Genomic DNA, 20,361 nt, shown 5'->3' with positions numbered 1-20,361 from the left:
TGAACTTGTGGAATATACAATAGGAGCGTAGCTCAAATAAAATAATAAGAATGGTCTTGATTGGAAGCTCGGACCATCCACGTAAAAGTAACTTACATTAACCATTCACCTAACAGACAATGACGCACAGGGCTTGGCACTACTTTATCAGATGGTTCTATCAAATGTAACTTAATTAAAACAATAGTAACAAATTTTAAAGCTTTAAAAAGTGTCCTGAAGAAGAGGAAGTTCATTTTGCACATTGTAACTAAGTTACAAGAGGTTTACGTCCTAACTGAACGGCGCATCTACCGAGTCAACTTTTGGAATGTCCCCTTAAGGTAGCTTTCAACGCAGCTAAGGGAAACGTATGTGAACGAGTAATAGAATCCTCCGTAGCAGAATGGATAGTCATGGTTCGATGACCACAAGGTTCGTGGTTCGAAACCCGTCGCCGAAATCAGATTTTTTAAAATCTTAATTCCTCAGTTCTGAAGATCTTTCTCTCCTTTCGTAATCATCTGATGCTCTAAAAAGAGTTCTCCACATTAATTCGACAACTGCCTAATGTGATCCTCGCAGTTCGAAAACTTCCCTTCTTATCTTTCACAAAATCAGAATTTTCGTCATAATACGAATGCTGTCCGATCATTTTCCCCCCAATTCTAAATCTGTGTATACAAATCATCCCTCTCTGTTTCCATACTTGAATCCCTCTCTCTCTCTCTCTCTCTCTCTCTCTCTCTCTCTCTCTCTCTCTCTCTCTCTCTCTAACTATCTATCTATCTATCTATCTATCTTTCTCAATGTCACCCAGGAAGTCATATAGCTTGAGATCAAACCTTCGACTCTTGAAACCAAATGTAAGCTCTTTAGCAATGTGCTATCGTAACTCTATAGGTTTGTTGTTAAAACCAGTCTCTTTTAGACTTTATTCGAAAGGGGGGGGGAGATTCTCCGGCGACATAAGATTTTCACTTTTTATTAGTGTATTACTATACATTGGATCAAAAAATACGTATTTATGAAGCTCAAGAGAGGGGGAATTACACCCTCCTGTCCTGCCCAAATGACGCCCCTGAAACATTGGCTTGCACTTACTGAAAAGAAATTAAATGCATCATTAAATAAAACTCGTTTCTGTCCGTAGATATTTTAGAGCTCTTGGCAATTTCCATAGATTTCTTAGGGAGCATCTTACTAGCTTGCTCTCTTTAAAGAAAGAAAAGAATGAAACTAAAGATATTTATGAAGCTCTGGGAAGATTGTGTGACTTTCCTTTAATTTAGGCTCTTAAAAATATTTCAGAACAAACGAATGGAAAAGACTGTTTTAAAGCTATAACATTGTAAACTTGATTCCTGTTTCTTTTTCAGCTGAATGGAAAGAGTGTACTATGTCACACACACTGCTTTAAACAAGGAGAGGTGGAGGACGGGGAGGAGTTGGAATAAATACTAGAAGCAGCTAATCGATTGATACATGTATTGCGGGAATGCATAAGAAAACTGGGCAAGAGTTTGTTATTCATTTGGACTTAGAATTTTTGTAACAAATTTTATGCCGCGGACTGTACCAGCACTGTTTCTTCGCACAAACTAAAAATAAATTTCCCTTATTTTTTGCGTATTGTCCCAACACAAAGTTTCATTGCAATTCTTCGTATCGTTTAGACATAGTTGTGACGTATACTTATTCGCGCTTTTGATATTTCGTAATCAAAGGTTTGGAAGGGTCTGTGCCCCATCCAACTGTTAATTTTGAGGAAAATACGAAACAAGTATTCCCACATTTTAGGTCTACAATATCTGTGCAAAATTTCATTCACTTCTGTCCACTTCTTGCCTTTCGGGCGTCAACTTTCAACATTTTGGGTGGGAGTTTTTGCCCCCTCCCCTTCAAAGCAGTTTTTCGGCGGAAAATAAAAAAAAACACGTATTCGTTTATTTTATGTGTAGTATCTACCTGCCAAATTTTATGAAAATCGGAGTGTTTCACTTGGGAAGTATTACATGTCGATCTTTGTCGGGTTTTCTGTATTGAGAGGTCCCTGTCCTTCAGTTTTGTGTAAACCACAATTGAAATTCCTTCTGTATACTCCACACGTATTGATTACTTCATAAAAGTAGTAAGGGTCGTAAATAGGAGTTATGAAACATTCCTGAAGGGGTCATGGCTGACTCTGTTCTCAAGAAGCAGATAGAAACTAGCAGGGGAGAAGAAAGTTATGATTTAGCAGTTGGGCAAAGTGGGGAAAATTAGGTAGTCCTTTTTGCTTTCATGATGATGATAATCACAGATTGAGACTTCAACGAACGTAGAGAGTATACAGGTAAAAGCAAATTAGGCCAGTATCTCGTTATGTCCCTTCTCGTTACAGGAAATGTTTCATTTGAGCATACCACGAAGAATTACAGTATATTTTGAGTTACTGCATTTAAGTTAAAATTGCCTTATTAAATTTAGTAAGGTATAAAACTTAGCCGAAGTTTTAAATAAGTTTAACTTTTTTTTTTATAGGCAACTTAACTGGTTGGTATAATCACTTGTTGGCAACACTGTCGATAGGTGAGGAATGCTTTTTTCAAAATCAAACATAGTAAGGAAGTTGTAACTGTTTTGTATCCCACTATATATAATTTTTAACGTCATACCTATTTATTTTGTATTCTAAAAATGCATTTTCTCTCTTTTGCAGGTGCTAGGTGACCACCACAAGATTAGGCGAAAGGAATGCAATTTCATTAGTTCCTGTTAGTGAAACATATTGCATATAAATATTTATTTCTAATTTAATCCCTTCGTTGTACTTACTTCGCGTTCGAGTTGCCATATACATATATTTAAATTTGTTGTTGTTTGATAACTTTAATTGGTTCGAGCTTTAAGTGTGTTTACGCGTGTGTGTATATATATATTTAAAATATTTATATTTCGATATAGATATATTCTAAAAGTATATAAATATATATAGATAAAACAGTATACAAATATATATATTTTTCTGCCTAATTATTTGTAGAAACATACAAAACGAAGTTCGCAATCGGAATAACAAAGTTTGGTCCATTATATCATGTTTCATGCTACAGAAACCGACCAATCCGTACTTGTGCCTCCTCCTCCGCCACCTGTGGATAGTGCTAGTGACTGTCAAGAAACCGAAACTCTTGAAGTGGACGAAGCGGCCCGTACACATGTGCTACGGTTGTTCTTACCGTTGTGTTCGAGAGATGCGCAAGTTCGCGAGATGGCCTTGGACGGAATCGAAAAGACCCTGGAAGGCTGGTTGGACGGGTATGGCAGCCCCAAGCATTATCGGATCGTGCTGCGGACCGGCATCGACACCAATGGACATTGCGAAAGTGAAGGTATCAAAGCTGTGCCCAAGGAATACTTATCTTTAGTGACCCTTCATTTGCCCGCGGTCCTCAGGTTATCTATTAATTGTCCGTTTATTGATGTAAGGCAAAAGTGTGCTCAAATTCTGGAATTGGTTGAGGTGAGTACAACTTTATTACTATCGTTATTATTGTTATTATACAGTTCGTTCGAAAAGTAACTGTACCCCTATGCAAACATAATTATATGTTGAGCGGTTGTACCCAGTGCGCTGTATTTTCTGCAAAACTTGGTAAGCGTGCATTATGTGTAGTTCGGTTCCGCGAGCCAATCAGGCTGGTGATCTTGAGGCGAAAAGGTAATTTCTAGTTGTTTTGTTCTCGTTCTGTGTTCACCTTTTGAACGATTCAGACCATGCCATTCCATGTATGTGCTCAGAATGGTGACGTTAACTAAAGAACGACGATTAAATAAATCCCCCGGGAACATGGTGAATACACACCCTGTGAAAGACAAGTTCTCCGTTAAATTTCCAGTTGTACTGGCTCATAGTCGATATAGTATGAGAGTACTAATAATTAAATTTACGGAAACTGAATTCTACTAAGGACGATGGTTAAGTTATAGGCCATCAGCATCCAACGGAAACATGTAATAATAATAATAATAATAATAATAATAATAATAATAATAATAATAATATCAGCTGACATGCAGTCCGAACAAGTCAATGCGATGGTTAGCCCAACAGAAAAAATGTAACTGCACACAATGTATCTGTACATGACAGAGTATAGTTACTTTTCCAAAGCACTGTTTTATTAATATTAATAATAGTATTGTTAACTGTCAGTCAATAAGATTTGGAAGATGGCATAGTTAAGGCTATTGTCTGCCCCTAATGTTTTTTACCTTCTGTGGTGCTAATGAAAACTTACATAACTTGGGAATATTACGACCATTTTATTAATCCGTAGAATTGTTTCAAGCAGTGCGAGTAACCCAAATGGCGACGTGTAGTCACATGGATTATTCTGTGACCTCTTCACTACCGTAATATTCTTAGTGTACAGTAAGTTTTTTTTTTCTTTAATGTAAACCCAATGTTTTCGAAGTTTCGAAGTCAGATCGTATTAGCCTAATCTAATGGAACCTGACAAGTGTGACAAGTCTTTGAGATGCGCTGAGCGATCACAAAATTGTTATTGATTTCAGAGCTTATTTAAGTGTGGGCAGACTAAGCAGCTGCGTAGTGCGTTAGGTTACCAGAGGGTGTCGTCATTTAAGTCCCCTTAAAACTTACTTTGTTTGGGATGACTATCTTGATGAAATTAGAAATGTTTCTGATTTCCAACTTTTCCACATTTCGGTGAAGATTTGTCCTAAGAATATAAAGACATACTGACTTCGTCATAATCTTATCAATAAACACTAATTCTCTAGCTCCTTATGAACACATACTCCCAAACCATTACACTTCTCCCTATGTTTTATGGTAGGCTGGAGATTCTTGATATCTAGCTCTGTATTTACGCCAAATTATTGATTTTTATCATCAGACCCGTCATCCGTGCAAATTAAGTGTAGATTCGTCGGCAATTTTCGGGCTTACCTATGAAAGTTTGAGCAAATTCAATTGTCTTGTATTTAATTTTGTTATAAATGGTTTCTCTCCAGCTATTTTATCATATCTTTCCCATCTTAACACTTTACGGACAGTTTCAGGATTTACCGTCTTTCCTATTTCTTCCTGAATCTCTATTGTCAATGTGGGCATACTTATTTTAGTATTGATTTTTACTTTGCAAATCAGTTTTTGTTTATGTTCTCTCAACTTTTCTGATTTATGTTTTCGCGGTATTGATTCGATTTTCTTTCACAATGATAGACGGCGTTCCTTAGTTTACGTTAAATAGTTTCGAGATATACCTGTAAAACACTCCCTTATCGTAAATATAACCAACTGCCTTTACTTAAATGTTGTATATTCGACAAGGGCGGATCCAAGGGTAGGGGGCGACCGGGGCGATTGCCCCCCCAAGAAGAGGAAACTTTTTTTTACATACATAAATAAAATCCATCCCAGTGTTTGGAGCCCTTAAAAGTAGCATTATGACAACTCACCGTCCCCCCCCCAGAAGTCGGTCCTGGATCCGCCCCTGATATTAGATCCACTTTACTTCATTTCTCAGCTACTATACTATTTACAGTCATTGTCTCTGTCCATCCTCCCTGTTTGTCCATCCGTCCGTCCGGAAAACGAAAAACATCTGAAGAACTACTTAATGGATGACCATCAATTTGGCTTGGGATGTAAAGGGGTCAAAAGCTAGGAATAGTTTGTTGGAGGTGATCCATTAACCAGAAGGGATCAAACACTTCCGGTCTAAACGTTGATCCTTGCAGAGCAAAAACGGTCATAAATATCGGGTAATAGTTTTCTGTAATCGATTAAAAGTCAAAAGAATATATTCAATCTTAATACTTAACTCTTCGCTGTAACCAAAAGTGGCCAAAATCCACCACTTCTGGTTTTAATGCTGATTGCTATAGAATAGAAATGCTAATAGTTAGAGAGAAATGGTTTTGTTCAATCAATTAAGCATTCCAAAAATATACTCCCGTCTCCACTCTAATCTCTAGACTGAAACCGGAAATGGTAGAAATAAATATATTACTCGGGTTTCCAAATTGAGAACATATCACAGATACAAACCAAACTCCTCCTTACATGCTGTACACGTCACACTGCTGCTTTTTTGTTTTAGTCAAATTCTTATAATGACTGATCGCAGCAAGATCATTTCAGTTCAGCATACTGTTAGCATTGGCTTAAAAAAAAAGTTTTTAGGAGGCTCATGGCTGATACCTAAATAGTACCATGTGCAAAACCTTAGTTCTTAGATAAAATATAATAGCTATGTCGTATACATTCATTTGTAAAATTCCTTTCTTATAGTGTTTACAATTGCTTTCTATACTGAGTTTCCTACTATACGTTGAACAACCAAGGAAGTTTCCTGTCGTTATCTGCATGTTTTATGATATAAACTGACTTTTTAATGTACTTTATAGTCTGTTTTATGTAGTTGCAACTTAGTTCTCAATGGCGATCATAAAAGCATTTACTTCACAAAGCATTCTCTTATCTCGTTAAGGTTCATGGGCATATATTGTATGTGAATACGTACGGTTATTTTTTTTGTCACTGTTTAATATTCATTCTTATCAGAGTATATATATATATATATATATATATATATATATATAATATAATATAATATAAACTTTGGAAACTCTCGTCTTTGTGTACATGCAAGAATGTTTTGATGGAACATCCGCATTAAATTGACATTAAACTGGAGTGGCCAAATAGCTACAAGGGCGGTTATGTAAACTTCATAATTCCAGAGAATTCACATTTCCGGAAATATCACTTCTGAAAGAACATGGAGGGATCTGATTGCTTGACTCCCACCTTGTCTTCTTGTATATTAGGGCTGTATAGCCGTTCCGCAGATTTACATGAGCCCACCAGAGAACTGAATCATACATTCTTGCTACAAACTGGTGTTCTGCATACATGCCAAAATTGACACGGGCCATTTGGGCCACTACTTTTGTCGGGGTCATTTGGGTCATGACTTTTGCCCGGGTCGTCTGATCTGGTGTTCACTTCTCAGACTCGATCTGCCCCGTACAAACCCGATGACCAGACAGACCCTATGATCCGAAAACGGCTGAGATATCAGCTTTACAGCAATACTTACAGAATTTTGTAATGAATTAATAATGTCGACTACTAGAGCTAAAATATTCACGGAAGAAATTTCTTAAATCAAGTTTAGTCTTGACCACAAATAGAATTTCATGTTTATTAGTAGAGACCGGATGTTTAGGCACTAAAAACCTAGAAAATAGGCACTAAAAATTTTAAAAATAGGCAGTAAAATAGGCACTAAAATGTAACTCGAAATAATGAATAAATACTAAATACCATTAAAAAAATAGATTCAAGTCATAGATAATGTTCAAAGAATGTAGAAACATACTACAGTGGTTATATTTTCTTTTATTGTATATATAAAAACGAAGCTTGTTATGTATTCCATATATACTGGGTGAACCTGGAAGATGTGCACATACTTCGGGAGGTGATTCGCGACATTCAAGAGTACTTTCTTTTCATGACACGAATCCCATCTCGAAGTATGTGCACATCTTTCGGTTCTGTTCCAATTAGGGATGCGCTCGAGTCGAGACATGTCTCGAATCTCGACTCGACTCGACTCGAATTCGAGTCGAGATTCGAGTCGAGACACACTTTGTAAAATTCGAGACGAGTCGAGACAAACGTATTTCTCGACTCGAATTTTCGAGTCGAGACACGAGTCGAGTCGAGACGGCTCTTAAAAATCTCGACTCGACTCGAATGTCTCGAAAATCTTTCTATAATTTTTAATATTATTTTGAAGAAAGTATTCACTCAGAAACAGCATTGAAACCAATTCCAGCTTTTATTCCTTCAGAAAGGTACAGAATGCATAAAATTAATAGTTAATCTTTAAAGATCAAGATTTAATTTTCAGCTCAATTCAGTTAATTAGAACTAATAGTTAATGTCGTTGTATTTGGTTGTACTGCAAATATAATGGTAATAATAATAATAATTGATTATCTAGTTTGTATAAAACTATTATCCGTAGTCTAAATCTAGTTTGTATAAAACTATTGCGATAAAGTGAACTTCATAAATTCTCTGAATGAGCAGTTGGTAGTCTATAGTAATTTAGCATAGTTATAATTATTGTGTTTTCGTTCCCATGAACGCAATAGGGTTACGTAACTTCTGGATTATTCGCTTGCCCAACTATTCTGAGGCTTTAATATGTTGCAGCATATCACGAGCTACGGATAATATATAATGTAACATTTGTTGTAAATCACATATTACGATACGAGACTATTTTACATAGTATATCTTATCTAATATAAATAAAATAAAGAGTTTGTTTGTGTGTTTGTCTGTCTGTCTGTGTGCGACCTGAGGACCAGACGAGTGGACCGAGAGTTCCCAAAATTTGGTCACGGGTACCTTAGTCCAGGCCCCAGATCAAGACGAAGCGTTTTTTTAAATTTCGAACCAGGGGGGTCTCCGGGGGGGACGTTTACTGGGACCGACCTAGGGACCAGACAAGTTGACCGAGAGTTACCAAATTTTGGTCACGGATACCTTGGTCCAGGTCCCAGTCTAAGGCGAAGCGTTTTTGTCAAAATTGGAACCAGGGGGTCTCAGGGGGGCGTTTAGCGAGACATGTAGTAAAAGTAATCCAAATTGATCGACATTAATGTCAAATCCATAGTTTTCACGGTCGCTGAGATCAATTGTGACACTTCCATCAGCGATGACTTGCAAATTCAGCTACTACTGTATGCGGGCCGGGTGTCAGCGGGTGAGGAATACCGAGACATGTATAAATAGCCCATATTGATTGATACTAGTGTCAAATCCATAGTTTTCGCGGTCACTGAAATGAATGGTGATACTTCTACAGGTGTTGACTTCCAAATACAGCCCCCATGCGAAGAATGGGTATTTTAAGCTAGTATTACAATAAATGGACTGCTTGGATGCCAAGAACTAGTACAGATAAGTACCATTCACTTCTATGAATAGGTATTTTTTAAAAGGATTTTTGTAAACACTAAGTTATAAAACAATGAACTACATACAGTAGTTATGGTTTTGGTTCCCAACATAAAAGAAATATGGATTGTTCATGAGATATTGAACTTCAACTTTCACTCCTGGAAAATTTCAATTTTGGAGTTAGGCCACTTGGCATCAAAGCAGTTCACTGTAAGATAAATACATTCCGCACATTAGTAACATAGTTGTTCAGGGGCCTTCGATTTCCATCCTCTCAAATGAAAGCTGAACGATTGCTTGATACATGCTGACTATATAGGAGAAATAGTGTATTAAGTTTTCGAGCTTTGGTGCGTATCCGTATTTACACTCTCTTTAAGTTCACACTCAAATCGAGCTAATTGTTTAATGCATTTCGAAAGCTTTTGTTTTTATGCAGCTCATTAAGGAAAATCTATTTCATAATCGTAACATTTATGTACTAAGAAACTATGAACGTAAAGTGGACTCGACCTAGCCCCGTGGCCGCTGTGACTCAGTGGCACAGCTCTCAACCTTGATGTGTGAGGACTCTGATTCTGTGTGTGTGTGTGTGTGTGAACTCCGCGGCTAGTGTACGCGTCTTTGCCGTGGAAGACTCGGGTTCAATTCCCGGCGCGAGCTCATGTAGTTCGGATTCCACGTTAATCAGTAGGTCTACATTTCATATATCCTCGCTGCTGAAAGAGACGGTAAAGTCAAAATCAACTCAACTATATATATATGTGTGTGTGTGCTTATGTGAATTTCCTCGTGGCTGTATGGTTAACACATACGCCTTGATCGCGGGAGACTCTGGTTCGATTTACGGTGGAAGCTCATGAAGTTGTTACCGGTATCCCACTTTAAACTGTAGATCCATGCCTCATATAACCATAGATATAATATATATGCCTTTGATACACTTATTTTCCGACTTGGAAGCCATCGAAAATTTCCGGACACAGAGTCCCGTAGACCGAAAATGAGAAACATGGGTACAGAGTAAAACAGCCATAGAAATTTAAGCTTTTTAGGCTAACTTAATCCTTACATATAATGCAACTAGCTTTTGGCCAAGTTATAATGGAGGAAATGCTATCATTGCAACACTCTGAGAATAGAAAATGTTAGTCAGGTATTACTATCCCCCCCCCTCTCCTGCAGAATGAAAACCCTGACTAAAACTCAATATATATATATATATATATATATATATATATATATATATATATAAAACTATTTTGTGTAATGTAACAAACAGTGGCGGATAGTATTCATGTTTCCTTGCAGAGGTCCTTACGAGGGTTCGCTTCCATCTTCCTCTCCCCAAGAACTAAAATAAATTAAAAAATTGCTATTACTTGTTAATCTTGTACAAAGGACGCAATTAAAGTCCCAGTGTAACACCCCTTCACATTTAGATTGTTCCCCTGGAAGAAAACCAGTTATTATTGTTTCTTGATTTCTCAGTCTCACCTACATAAAAATACGAATAGAATTACAGGATAGGACATGTTTAGATTGCTTGCACGTGACATCTAACTATATTTCTTATCAAATGTGTCACAGATGAAAATTTCCGTTTGTACTGCCTCTATTTTCTGGTACATAGGTTTCATTTCGTATGTTATGTTGCTAAAATTCGTTAGTAGTTGAGGTGCTACATCGCAGAAATCAACGAAAAACTGCAAATTGTGATAAGAACATTCCCGTTGGTATAAATAATGTTTAAGGTTATACAATGAAATTAAGTCGGGGAGGCATCGTCTAAAGTCAAAGAAATCCAAGATGGCGGCCATATTTCAAAATAGCTGTGCGGTTACAGTTTTTCTGTTATACATCGCAGGAATTAAGTGTTGGGTATCGATTTATAGGTTTTTGAGGTCAAGGATTCCAATTTTTATGTTAAAAACAAATTACGAATTACTATATGTGTTTTCTGTTCCATATATGTACTTTTTAAAATTGAAACATAGGCGAAATCATTATACACTATTTTCATCTAAAAATATATGATATAATGCTTCCTTTAAACTGAATATTTCTGAAGTTGAACAATTTTTCTAGACCATAACGAAAACATATCGACAAGCGCCACAGCCATTGATTCTTACACTCATTCATTGTTCACATTCATTCTTACAGTTGCATAATGGTGTACAAGACAGTCCGACACGTTTGCACCACACTTATTTCTACAGTTTTTGCACGTACATTTTATTAGTTCTCTACATGAGTCCGAAATTTCTATTAAATTCGACCATTTCGCGTGCCATGATGCATCATTCAACCACCATCTCCTGTCGGTACACATATGGAGAAGGTACACATATTGTGCGTTTGTTTGCTTGTCCCCAAACGTCCATGCTGGAAAGCACTACGTAACACTTGTTTTAATGCGTTCTTTGTCGGTGGAAGATTTTCAAGGGGACGAGTTTTGGGTCATAAACAACTCCTGTCGTGCATCATTGTCACTTCTACTGTTACTTGTTGATCAGTATAGTAGTACCACGTATCTTTCAGAATGTCAAAAAATGCTGTTGGAATGGAAGTTTGAGGTTGTGAGATGAAAGAAAATGCAGTGGTGGCTTCTTTAAACAGCATCCATGTCTTCCAAGTTGATTTTTTTGTTTTCCCTGTAAAATTTGGAATGCTGTCAGAACACGTAATAGCATGGATTCCTGGTAAAACTATAGCCTTTTCGCTTCCCATCGCTTCAGCTATTCCATGAACTGGGATCAATCTGTAATTCTTTCCTGTTCCGAATGCAATCCAAAGTTTATTTAGGCCCTTGGTTAACAAGAGAAAGAAGTAAGCAATTGCTAAGACTACGACATCGGTATCTACAGTGCGTATAACAATATTTTTGAAGCCTTTTCTACGTTGTCTTGGAGATGAAGTATTATCCTTGTGTCCGCTTCTTCATGGCAAGGGCAATGGGCACCAATTAGAGAACTTAATGCAATAATATTGCCTTTAACTTCTTCTCCTGCAGTAGTTAGAACCTGAATATTTGTAATATTATTTACAGCTAATTTCCAAGTAGAGTAAAAAGCTCTTCTTTGTTGCTGGAATTCCGCAAGAAATCTTGCCGATGTTTAGGTAATGTCACGTGTGAAGCACATTGTCTCCTAGTTCCAGCTCCTCTCTTCTGTCTAGGTTCACCTTTAACACTTGGTATAGTGTATCTATCCCAAATCAAATCAATTCTTTGATAACCAAAATTTTCAATGTCGTTACAAATGTGAGGATGAAATGTGTTCATATAGTAGCCACCAAATGTTCTTGAGGAATGTGGTTTTAAAATGTTAGTAAGAACTGCACAGTCATAAACTATAGCATTACAGGTTCAAGGAAAGGCATTATCATTCTTGTCTACAGTATCTTCTAGAATGTGTACTAAGTCAGATTTATTGCCTAATCTTAATTCGCCATTACTTGAAAATACAGGCGGAAATGGTTGGTTTTCGTGCTTTAAAAAATTCTTCATATCCCACTGACGATTCTGTGTAACTATAAAGAGTCTAGAAAACAGTTTAACATCTGTTTTTAAAGTTCTTAAGTATGCTATTGTGTTTGCTAGCGTCCTTCGCAGGAGTGCTAAACAGGGATATTCTGTTCTTCAAAGGTTGAAATATTGTTGTAGACTGTTTTAGCAACACGCAACAAAGCAAGGGCATCTTTATCTTCGTCGTTTTTACAAGATTCCAACATGGTATCACCAACAGTTTTATCATATGCTAATATATACTTTGTGCCAGACATTTGTGCCGTCATATACGGGAAATGTGCAAGAATCCTCTGTCGTAATCTTCAGGTGTGGCATTTTCTCATCCGTTCCTAGTAGTTTGCATTAGTCTCATCTTGTACATTTTTGTCAGGACACTCATCTTGAAAACTGGTTGCGTTTCATCTGAACCCTTCATGCTTTCCTCCATGAAATTAACTCTGCAAAGACTACTCCTTCACATACATGAACATTGCAAGTTGGTGTCGATTACTACTCCGAGACTTGTTATACAATACTGCTAGGCACTTTGCATGGTATTTTGCATCTAGAGCAATCACCACCACCACTACCACTAAGTTTTGCTAGTAGAACACTATTTCCTTGTTCAATGGCACACTTCCTCACCTTTTTATCTACTTGTAACGTGGTTATTGATCCTTGCTGGTCGCAGAACTATCACAAAAGAAACACATCTCTTTAGAAGTAGATGATTGGTGTTTACGCTCATGCGATAATGATGTAGACTCTTTGTCACCTTCATGAAGCTTCGATTTCTTTGCTCTTTCAAACATTGTCGAGTTATAATTTAATGCACATTTTTTGTGCCATTTAGCTTGTTGTTTTCAAAGCGCTTTTCCACTCCACAGTTATCTTCATCAAATAGTTTTATATCCATATCACTGGGTAAGCCACAAAGAGATTGAAAGTTTTCTAAATTCTTCGCAAGTGTTGCGTATCCAGTGTTACGAAAATATGTATTTGGGTTATTTGCAGGACATATCAAATGTTCATCAGATATCTTTTGACACAGTATACACTTTGTCCAATCAACACTTTTAGTTCTTTTTTTATCTCCCAGGTCACATGCAAGAACTATTTGGAGACGCTTTGCCATTTTCGATTGCCACTTTCACGTACTCAAATCTGAAAAAATAAAAAATAATAATAAAAACAGGGATTAGTTTGGGGTTGCATTTCTTACAACGAGTTTACTATTTTATAAAGGAACCAGAAATATAAAATCCTGCACTCGTGATCAAAACGTTTACTTAGCGCAAAGCAATATATATATATATATATATATATATATATATATATATATATATATATATATATATATAATTCCTAACGCGTTTTTAACACAAAAATTGCAATCCTTGGCCTCAAACACCTATAAATCGATACCAAACACTCAATTCCTGCGACGTATAACAGAAAAACTGTAACCGCGTAGCTATTTTGAAATATGGCCGCCATCTTGAATTTCTTTGCGTTTAGACGATGCCTCTCCGACTTAATTTCATTGAATAACCTTAAACATTATTTATACCAAAGGCGATGTTCTTATCACAATTTGCAGTTTTTATACACGTAGCACCTCAACTATAGGAAACAAGTACAGACTGCGCCTGTGTGCCTGACAAAACGTAAATGTACTGGATAATTATTTCTTCACTTTCTTCCAGAAAAAAAAGTAACCCATCTCATGTCGGCTAACAAAAGGAGGTAGCGGACCAAAGATAGCCGTTGTTTACCTAAGGTCGTTACACAGCAGGGGTTTCATTCAGTCAGAGGGAAAAGAAAAAAATAATTTAAGGTTTCTACATTTGTTTTGAACTGCAATATACTTCTTCCTTTTATTTTAAGAACCATTTCCTTCTCATTTGTCTCCATCAGAAAAAAAATGCAAAAAAAATCACTAGAATGTGCCTATTTACCCAAAGTACGTACTAGATCACTAGTTCAATAGTAAAATCACTGATCTAGTACGAAATCATAAATGTGGCATCCCTGGGTTGGAGCGAAAGTAATGGTTGGAGTAAAAACTAGTCCGTATTTCTACTGCGTTCTGTTGTTGAATTCACAGAAATGTTCAAAAATAAATTCAAGAAGTAAAACACGATCCTACAAAAGACTGTTTACTTGCTCACTGGTTTTCGTATTGTGAACTGAAACTCAAGTGCGCAGTCATGTTGAATAATTCTGTCCCTTTCTACTTAACAACTTGAGGTGGGATGAGGGTCAGGATAGATCTAGTGATATACCGCTAAAGGAAGTGCTTCAGTACAGAGTCGGAAGCGGTATGTATTGTTTATACTACTTACAACGTTACCCCCCACATAAAATATAAATTCACCCTTTCTCCCTTCCCTTTTTCGAATACAATGAACCGACTATTTTGCTGAAGAAAGTTGCTAAAAGAAAATTGAAACATCTGTGTCTAAACTTTCTTTGAAGCGCAGTCTTTTGTATTTGTAAGGTTTTGCGAGTGTTTTCGAGATAGCCAAATCTTTTACCTAGGACTCCTGCTGCGAACTGACCGTGAGTAAACACCCGATCTCGCTGTGCTCAATTTCTCTCGCACACGTGAAATGGGTTTGTTGTTTCCAAAACAAATAGGAAGTTACCTTGTGCTTTTGCATTTCTGCACGCACACAGGTACCATTGTTGTATTAATGATCAGAAGAAATATCAAAACCATCCGATATATATGATACAAAACAGCTAACAGAGGGAGGCAAAGATAAAAGTAGGCCTATACCAAGTTTTCCGCGTGATACCGTTACGGAGAATAAATATTTGATAAAGTCACGTAGATGCGCTTAAACCTATTCCATCTGTCCTTATAACTTTTCTGGTCTCATCAATTTCTCAGGAGAATACGTACAACATATGTCCAAATTCCATATATACTCTTTCTAAACTAATGAGTAAACTCATTAAGAACACCAACTGATATCAATAAACAGGAAAGAAATCAATACTTTATACTTCTATCATTTGGTACACATCTCTATGAAGCACAGCTTGTTTCTTTTTGAAATAGTTCCTTCGTGTCACAGCTGTGGTTAGTTTTGTTTTGTGTTAGGATGAAAGAGAGAAATGCAACATTTGCTTCGCGGTGAAGTTATATATATTATTAAGATGAGCGGTGATAAGCGAGGTTTAACAAAGAGTGCCTTTCGGATGCACAATTTAACGGGTAGTTGCAGTCCGTGTTGAGAATCGAACCAAAGCTATGTAAGACATGTTATGACAAATCCAAAAGGTGTGTTGTATCGGTGCAGTACCAGTTTTTCACGTTTTTCAAAATGTTCCAAAACCCAAAGAATAATCTTTAATTTCTGATATTTTAGTCGTCACAAATTACAATTTTATAATGTAGTCAATGTTTATAATTACTGGGCGGTTGGGCGTTTAAACTAATGACATCATAATAAAGTCAAAACCATAATTTTGAGTTGAATTGATTCTGAGTTTAACGTCCCGTTCAGCAGCGAGGCTATGTGAGACGTGGACCTACTGATTAATGTGGAATCCGAACCACATGAACTCCCACCGGAATCAAGCCCAAGTTTCCCACGCCAAAGGCAAGTATGCTAACCGTTAGCCACGAAGGAGCTCCACCATAATTTTAGTGGGCGTTAAGAAATATCTCGCCAGTGCTTTTACAATAAATATAATTTTATAAGTATTAAAGAATAGTGGTAAGAGATTTTATAATAGCTCTTTTGTTTATGAGATATGAGTATTTTGAAAAAAAACAACTAAAGAATAGGTTGGCGGAACCACAAAAGACTTTCTTATAAATACATACGCACCTTACTCACCTTTTATAATTGCCACGCTTACGTTCTCCATAAAAACAGAAATTCTCTTTTAGTGATACTTTACACAAGATCATGAAGTGGGTTCAAATTTAATTAAAGGCAAAATACAATACAATAATCCACAAATATTGCCTCAAGTGAGTTAAAGATTTCTAAACACTAGTGCGAAACCGGGCTCTGCCGTTGCGATCGATTTACAGGTCTTGAGACGAAAGTAAGAAGGGACTTACGCACACAGTAAGTAAAAACAATTAATATGCCTGTAACTTTCCCCCAAATGGGTGTATCTTAAAACTAACCTCACCATTATTTTTCTAATTAAATTCTAGCCCGAAATTATGTATCATATTACCCTATTCCCATTTTTTAAACTTGACCTTAATTCAAAATGGTGGATTTCAAGATGGCTGCCATCAAGGTCATATCTACCATACGACTTCCCCCCTGGACTTATATGTATCCACATGGTTTTTCTTCACTTTTCTTCATTAACGCTCCGTTTACAAAGGGTAGTAAGGGACTTCTGTAGTAATCTCTAATAACCACATCACAACTCTTAAAAGTTATTAAAACAAATAGAAAACATGGACCATGGCAAAAATTTGTCATCACAAGTAATGATGCATACATGCCTTCTATCAGCAAAAAAAGTTTCATTGAAATTGGAGCCGGACATTTGAGTGATGTCCCTTGTGGGATGTGATTGAACGTGACGTCAGAGCACATCGCTCCCCCTTCCCGGAATTTACGGGAATTAGGTGACCTGAGTGAGCACATGTGGTGCCAGCTCTCTCCAGCGACCTATCAAGGATCATTGCGTGTATGCCAAGACGTGTCGCCGTTTTTATCCATGCCAAAAGTCGACATACTGACAATTAGGTAGGTAGTCATGATGGTCTGGCTGATGTGTGCGTATATTTTAACTCGTACATTTTGTCTCGACTCGAATTTCGAGACGTCTAGACTCGAATTCGAGTCGAGACAGAGACTATCGAGTCGAGACAGAAACATATTTTCGAGTCGAGACACGAGTCGAGACAACATTTTCTCGAGACGAGTCGAGACAGGCTTAAATCTCGACTCGACTCGACTCGAATGCATCCCTAGTTTCAATTGTCGGGATTCAATTTTCGATTCCAAGTTGGCACCTCTGTCACTCGTACACGACGCGGAATTCGACAACATGCAACAGGATTTTTTATATTTTCATGTCACGAATCCCCTCTCAACGTATGTGCACATCTATCTGTTTCATTCCAATTGTCAAGATTCAATTTTTGATTCCACGTTGGCGCAAGTCACTCGTACGACACGAAATTCGACAAAATAAAAGAGGACTTTTTGTCTTCTTTTGATATCATTAATCACCTCTCGAAGTATGTGCACATCTTTGAATTTCACTCTGTATAGAGGAGAGGGTGCAAATGTGGAAACCCAGTTTGTATTTAATTTGTAAGAAAGCAGTGAATCGTCAATTTAACCTGGAAAATTGCCTCAAAATGCCTTATAATGTTAGAAATATGGAACCATAATTCGCAAGTCCAAAACATGTGTTACGATCGTGCTTTCCACGAATCGTAACATTCCATTCATTAATTGTTATTAAATGTATGTATTGTTGTTAATCTTTGCTTGTTTACTTTTAAACATTATTCGTTTAACTACGGAATTTATGTACAAGGGTACATGTATACAATATGTTCGTTTTGTGTAGGCTTATATTGCCATCTCGATTGTGAATAGTAGTGCGTAATAAAAATTCATTTTTAATAAGCAAATATTTTGACATAAACACCAGAAATTAAAACATTAAAATTTAGGAGGAATATAGCCTTTTCTTTTGTATAAAAACCGAAGTAGAACAATATAGAATTCTGTATAATATGATGACAATTAAATGTGACGGATGTAAACAAACATTACGTATTAGGCCTAAATCCGATATGTTTAATATGTAAAAATTTAGTCATGCATGGCAGTAAAGCAGCAAGTCTAAGAAATAACAGGCATAATAAATTTATATTGCATTTTAGATGAATTACGAGAGTAAATTGAATCAGTTTTGTAGTATTTTGAAACTTACCCTTTGGTTTATCGTACATAACTTCAACGAAAACAAGTCATGTTTATAATCAGATAACAGGATGGACTACGTGAGTGGAAAGAATAAATAATTTGACAAAATGAGAATCGTGTAATTAGAAATGAATATAGGGAGGGTAGTTTTCTTTTAATTAGAAAAGAATTTAAGTATTAAAATTAATGGGATTAATGTACTCCAAAATTTGTTTATAGATGTAAACATTAGTCTGCTCCCGAGAGGGCACGATGATTTACGGGCGATTACGATGTGAAGATTTGAAGCAGCTAGGATCCTGCAATTAAGTGTCAGCAAAATTAATTAAAATTTGTAGCAGAAGCTACAATAGAACTATAAAGTAATAAAAAGTAGTTGCAGAAAATATATACTGCATTTTAGGAGTACATAGTAAGGAGAACACAGGTAATGAGATTGACATTCCAAATAAGTTATTATCTAAATTCGAACATAAAAAAAGGAGACATTATAATAAATCGTGCTTCATCTGGTCGATTATTATTCCCCAATGAACTTAATTAGATGTTTTCTTTAATAAGTGACTGTCAGTATATCCGTTCTGGTTACGTTGGAGTTATAATGCATTATTATGAGTAATTAATTTATCTTCGTCCTGTCACACAAACACAGACAAACTATGAGGGGGGCGTGTCCTAACTTGTTTTGCTTCAAATGTTGGATCCATCTTTATTATCGAAATTCATAGTTAACCAGACGTGGAATATGACTTCTTTTGGATTATGTAAATATTTGAGTTAAAATGAACTATTTATCCACTCTATTTCGATATGAATTAGCTACTGAAGACTGATAGCGTTTAAGCAATTAATAAAAACACTCTTAGGCAGTTGTGATTAGCTGGAAGCTAATAATCATAACGCAATCAGTTAAATGAATACGGGAATAAACAAATAAGAATCTCATTTGCTACCCTGTACTCAATCTGGATGATGCCTATGCTTTGGTCCTTAAATATATGCATAGTTAATTTCCCTATTGTTATCAACACTAACGAATATATCAATTATAGGATTAAGTTAGTTAGATTAGGGTAGGTAACGTTAGATTAGGTTAAGTATTATTATGTTGTTATTGGTCTGTACTATGCTGAATTTTGTGGCTGAGTCCAATATTATAATTATTGAAGAAACTTGCATAAGGAAATGAACTATGTAGTATTGATAATAGTGAGATGTAATCCCCATTAAGAAGGGAATATGATTAACCCCGTCGTCAGATAAATATATGTACCTGGAAATATGACTGGGTCATTGTATAATCCGTAAAAGAATAACAATAATGTTGAATTTACGTTTCAACCCTGTCACTAGGAACTTTGTTAATAATGCCATTACGCACATAGAACACATGTTGTAAGAAAAACTTTTCATAAGGGACCAAGCATAGAGTATAATTCATATGCTGGGAATTCAAAGAACATCCAGAGTAAGTAGGGTAGTTACGTATTCCCTATTAATTGTCAACAAATTAATAAGGAGATTAACAGGAAGATGATAAAACAATATTAGCTTTATTGTACATAATTTAAATGTCATGAACTACTTCGTTATAAAAATATTGCCAGTTAATTTACAATGATTTGCCATATGTATACAGGACATCAAATAAATAATGAATCTCAATTGTCATGTTATATGTTATCCCAGTTTCAATAATTTTGAATTCAATAGTTCAGTTAACTTCAATAAAAATAATTTTCCCAAAATCAATTTAATTTGTTTATATCATATTCTCTATAATCTTAGTCATCATTGGAAGTGTCACTGCTGCATGTTCCTGGATAATCTAGAATGATACCGTTGCGCTAAGGATATTTTTTGTCAATACATATACTGCTAACATATATACTGCTCTTTATTCAGTAACTAACATATTTGTTTTATCTTTTAATAATCGATAATGTTTT

The 20,361-nt window shown here is 36.1% G+C and overlaps 1 protein-coding gene across 7 annotated transcripts in view; it reads left to right on the top strand.

Moving 5' to 3' along the window:
• Positions 1-20,361, top strand: part of LOC145662550 (uncharacterized) — a 436,952-nt gene that overhangs the window by 35,520 nt on the left and 381,071 nt on the right. For all 7 annotated transcript variants that reach the window (XM_081728284.1, XM_081728265.1, XM_081728257.1 and 4 more), the window contains exon 2: positions 2,681-3,484. In XM_081728284.1, the coding sequence (XP_081584410.1) occupies positions 3,059-3,484 (426 nt within the window). In that variant the 5' untranslated portion in view covers positions 2,681-3,058. The remainder of the gene's footprint in view (positions 1-2,680; positions 3,485-20,361) is intronic.

Source organism: Thermobia domestica, chromosome 1 (genome assembly GCF_964235325.1).
Source record: "Thermobia domestica chromosome 1, izTheDome1.hap1.1, whole genome shotgun sequence".
In the NCBI taxonomy this organism is placed as follows: Eukaryota; Metazoa; Arthropoda; class Insecta; order Zygentoma; family Lepismatidae; genus Thermobia; species Thermobia domestica.
This window is presented reverse-complemented; position numbering and strand designations above follow the sequence as displayed.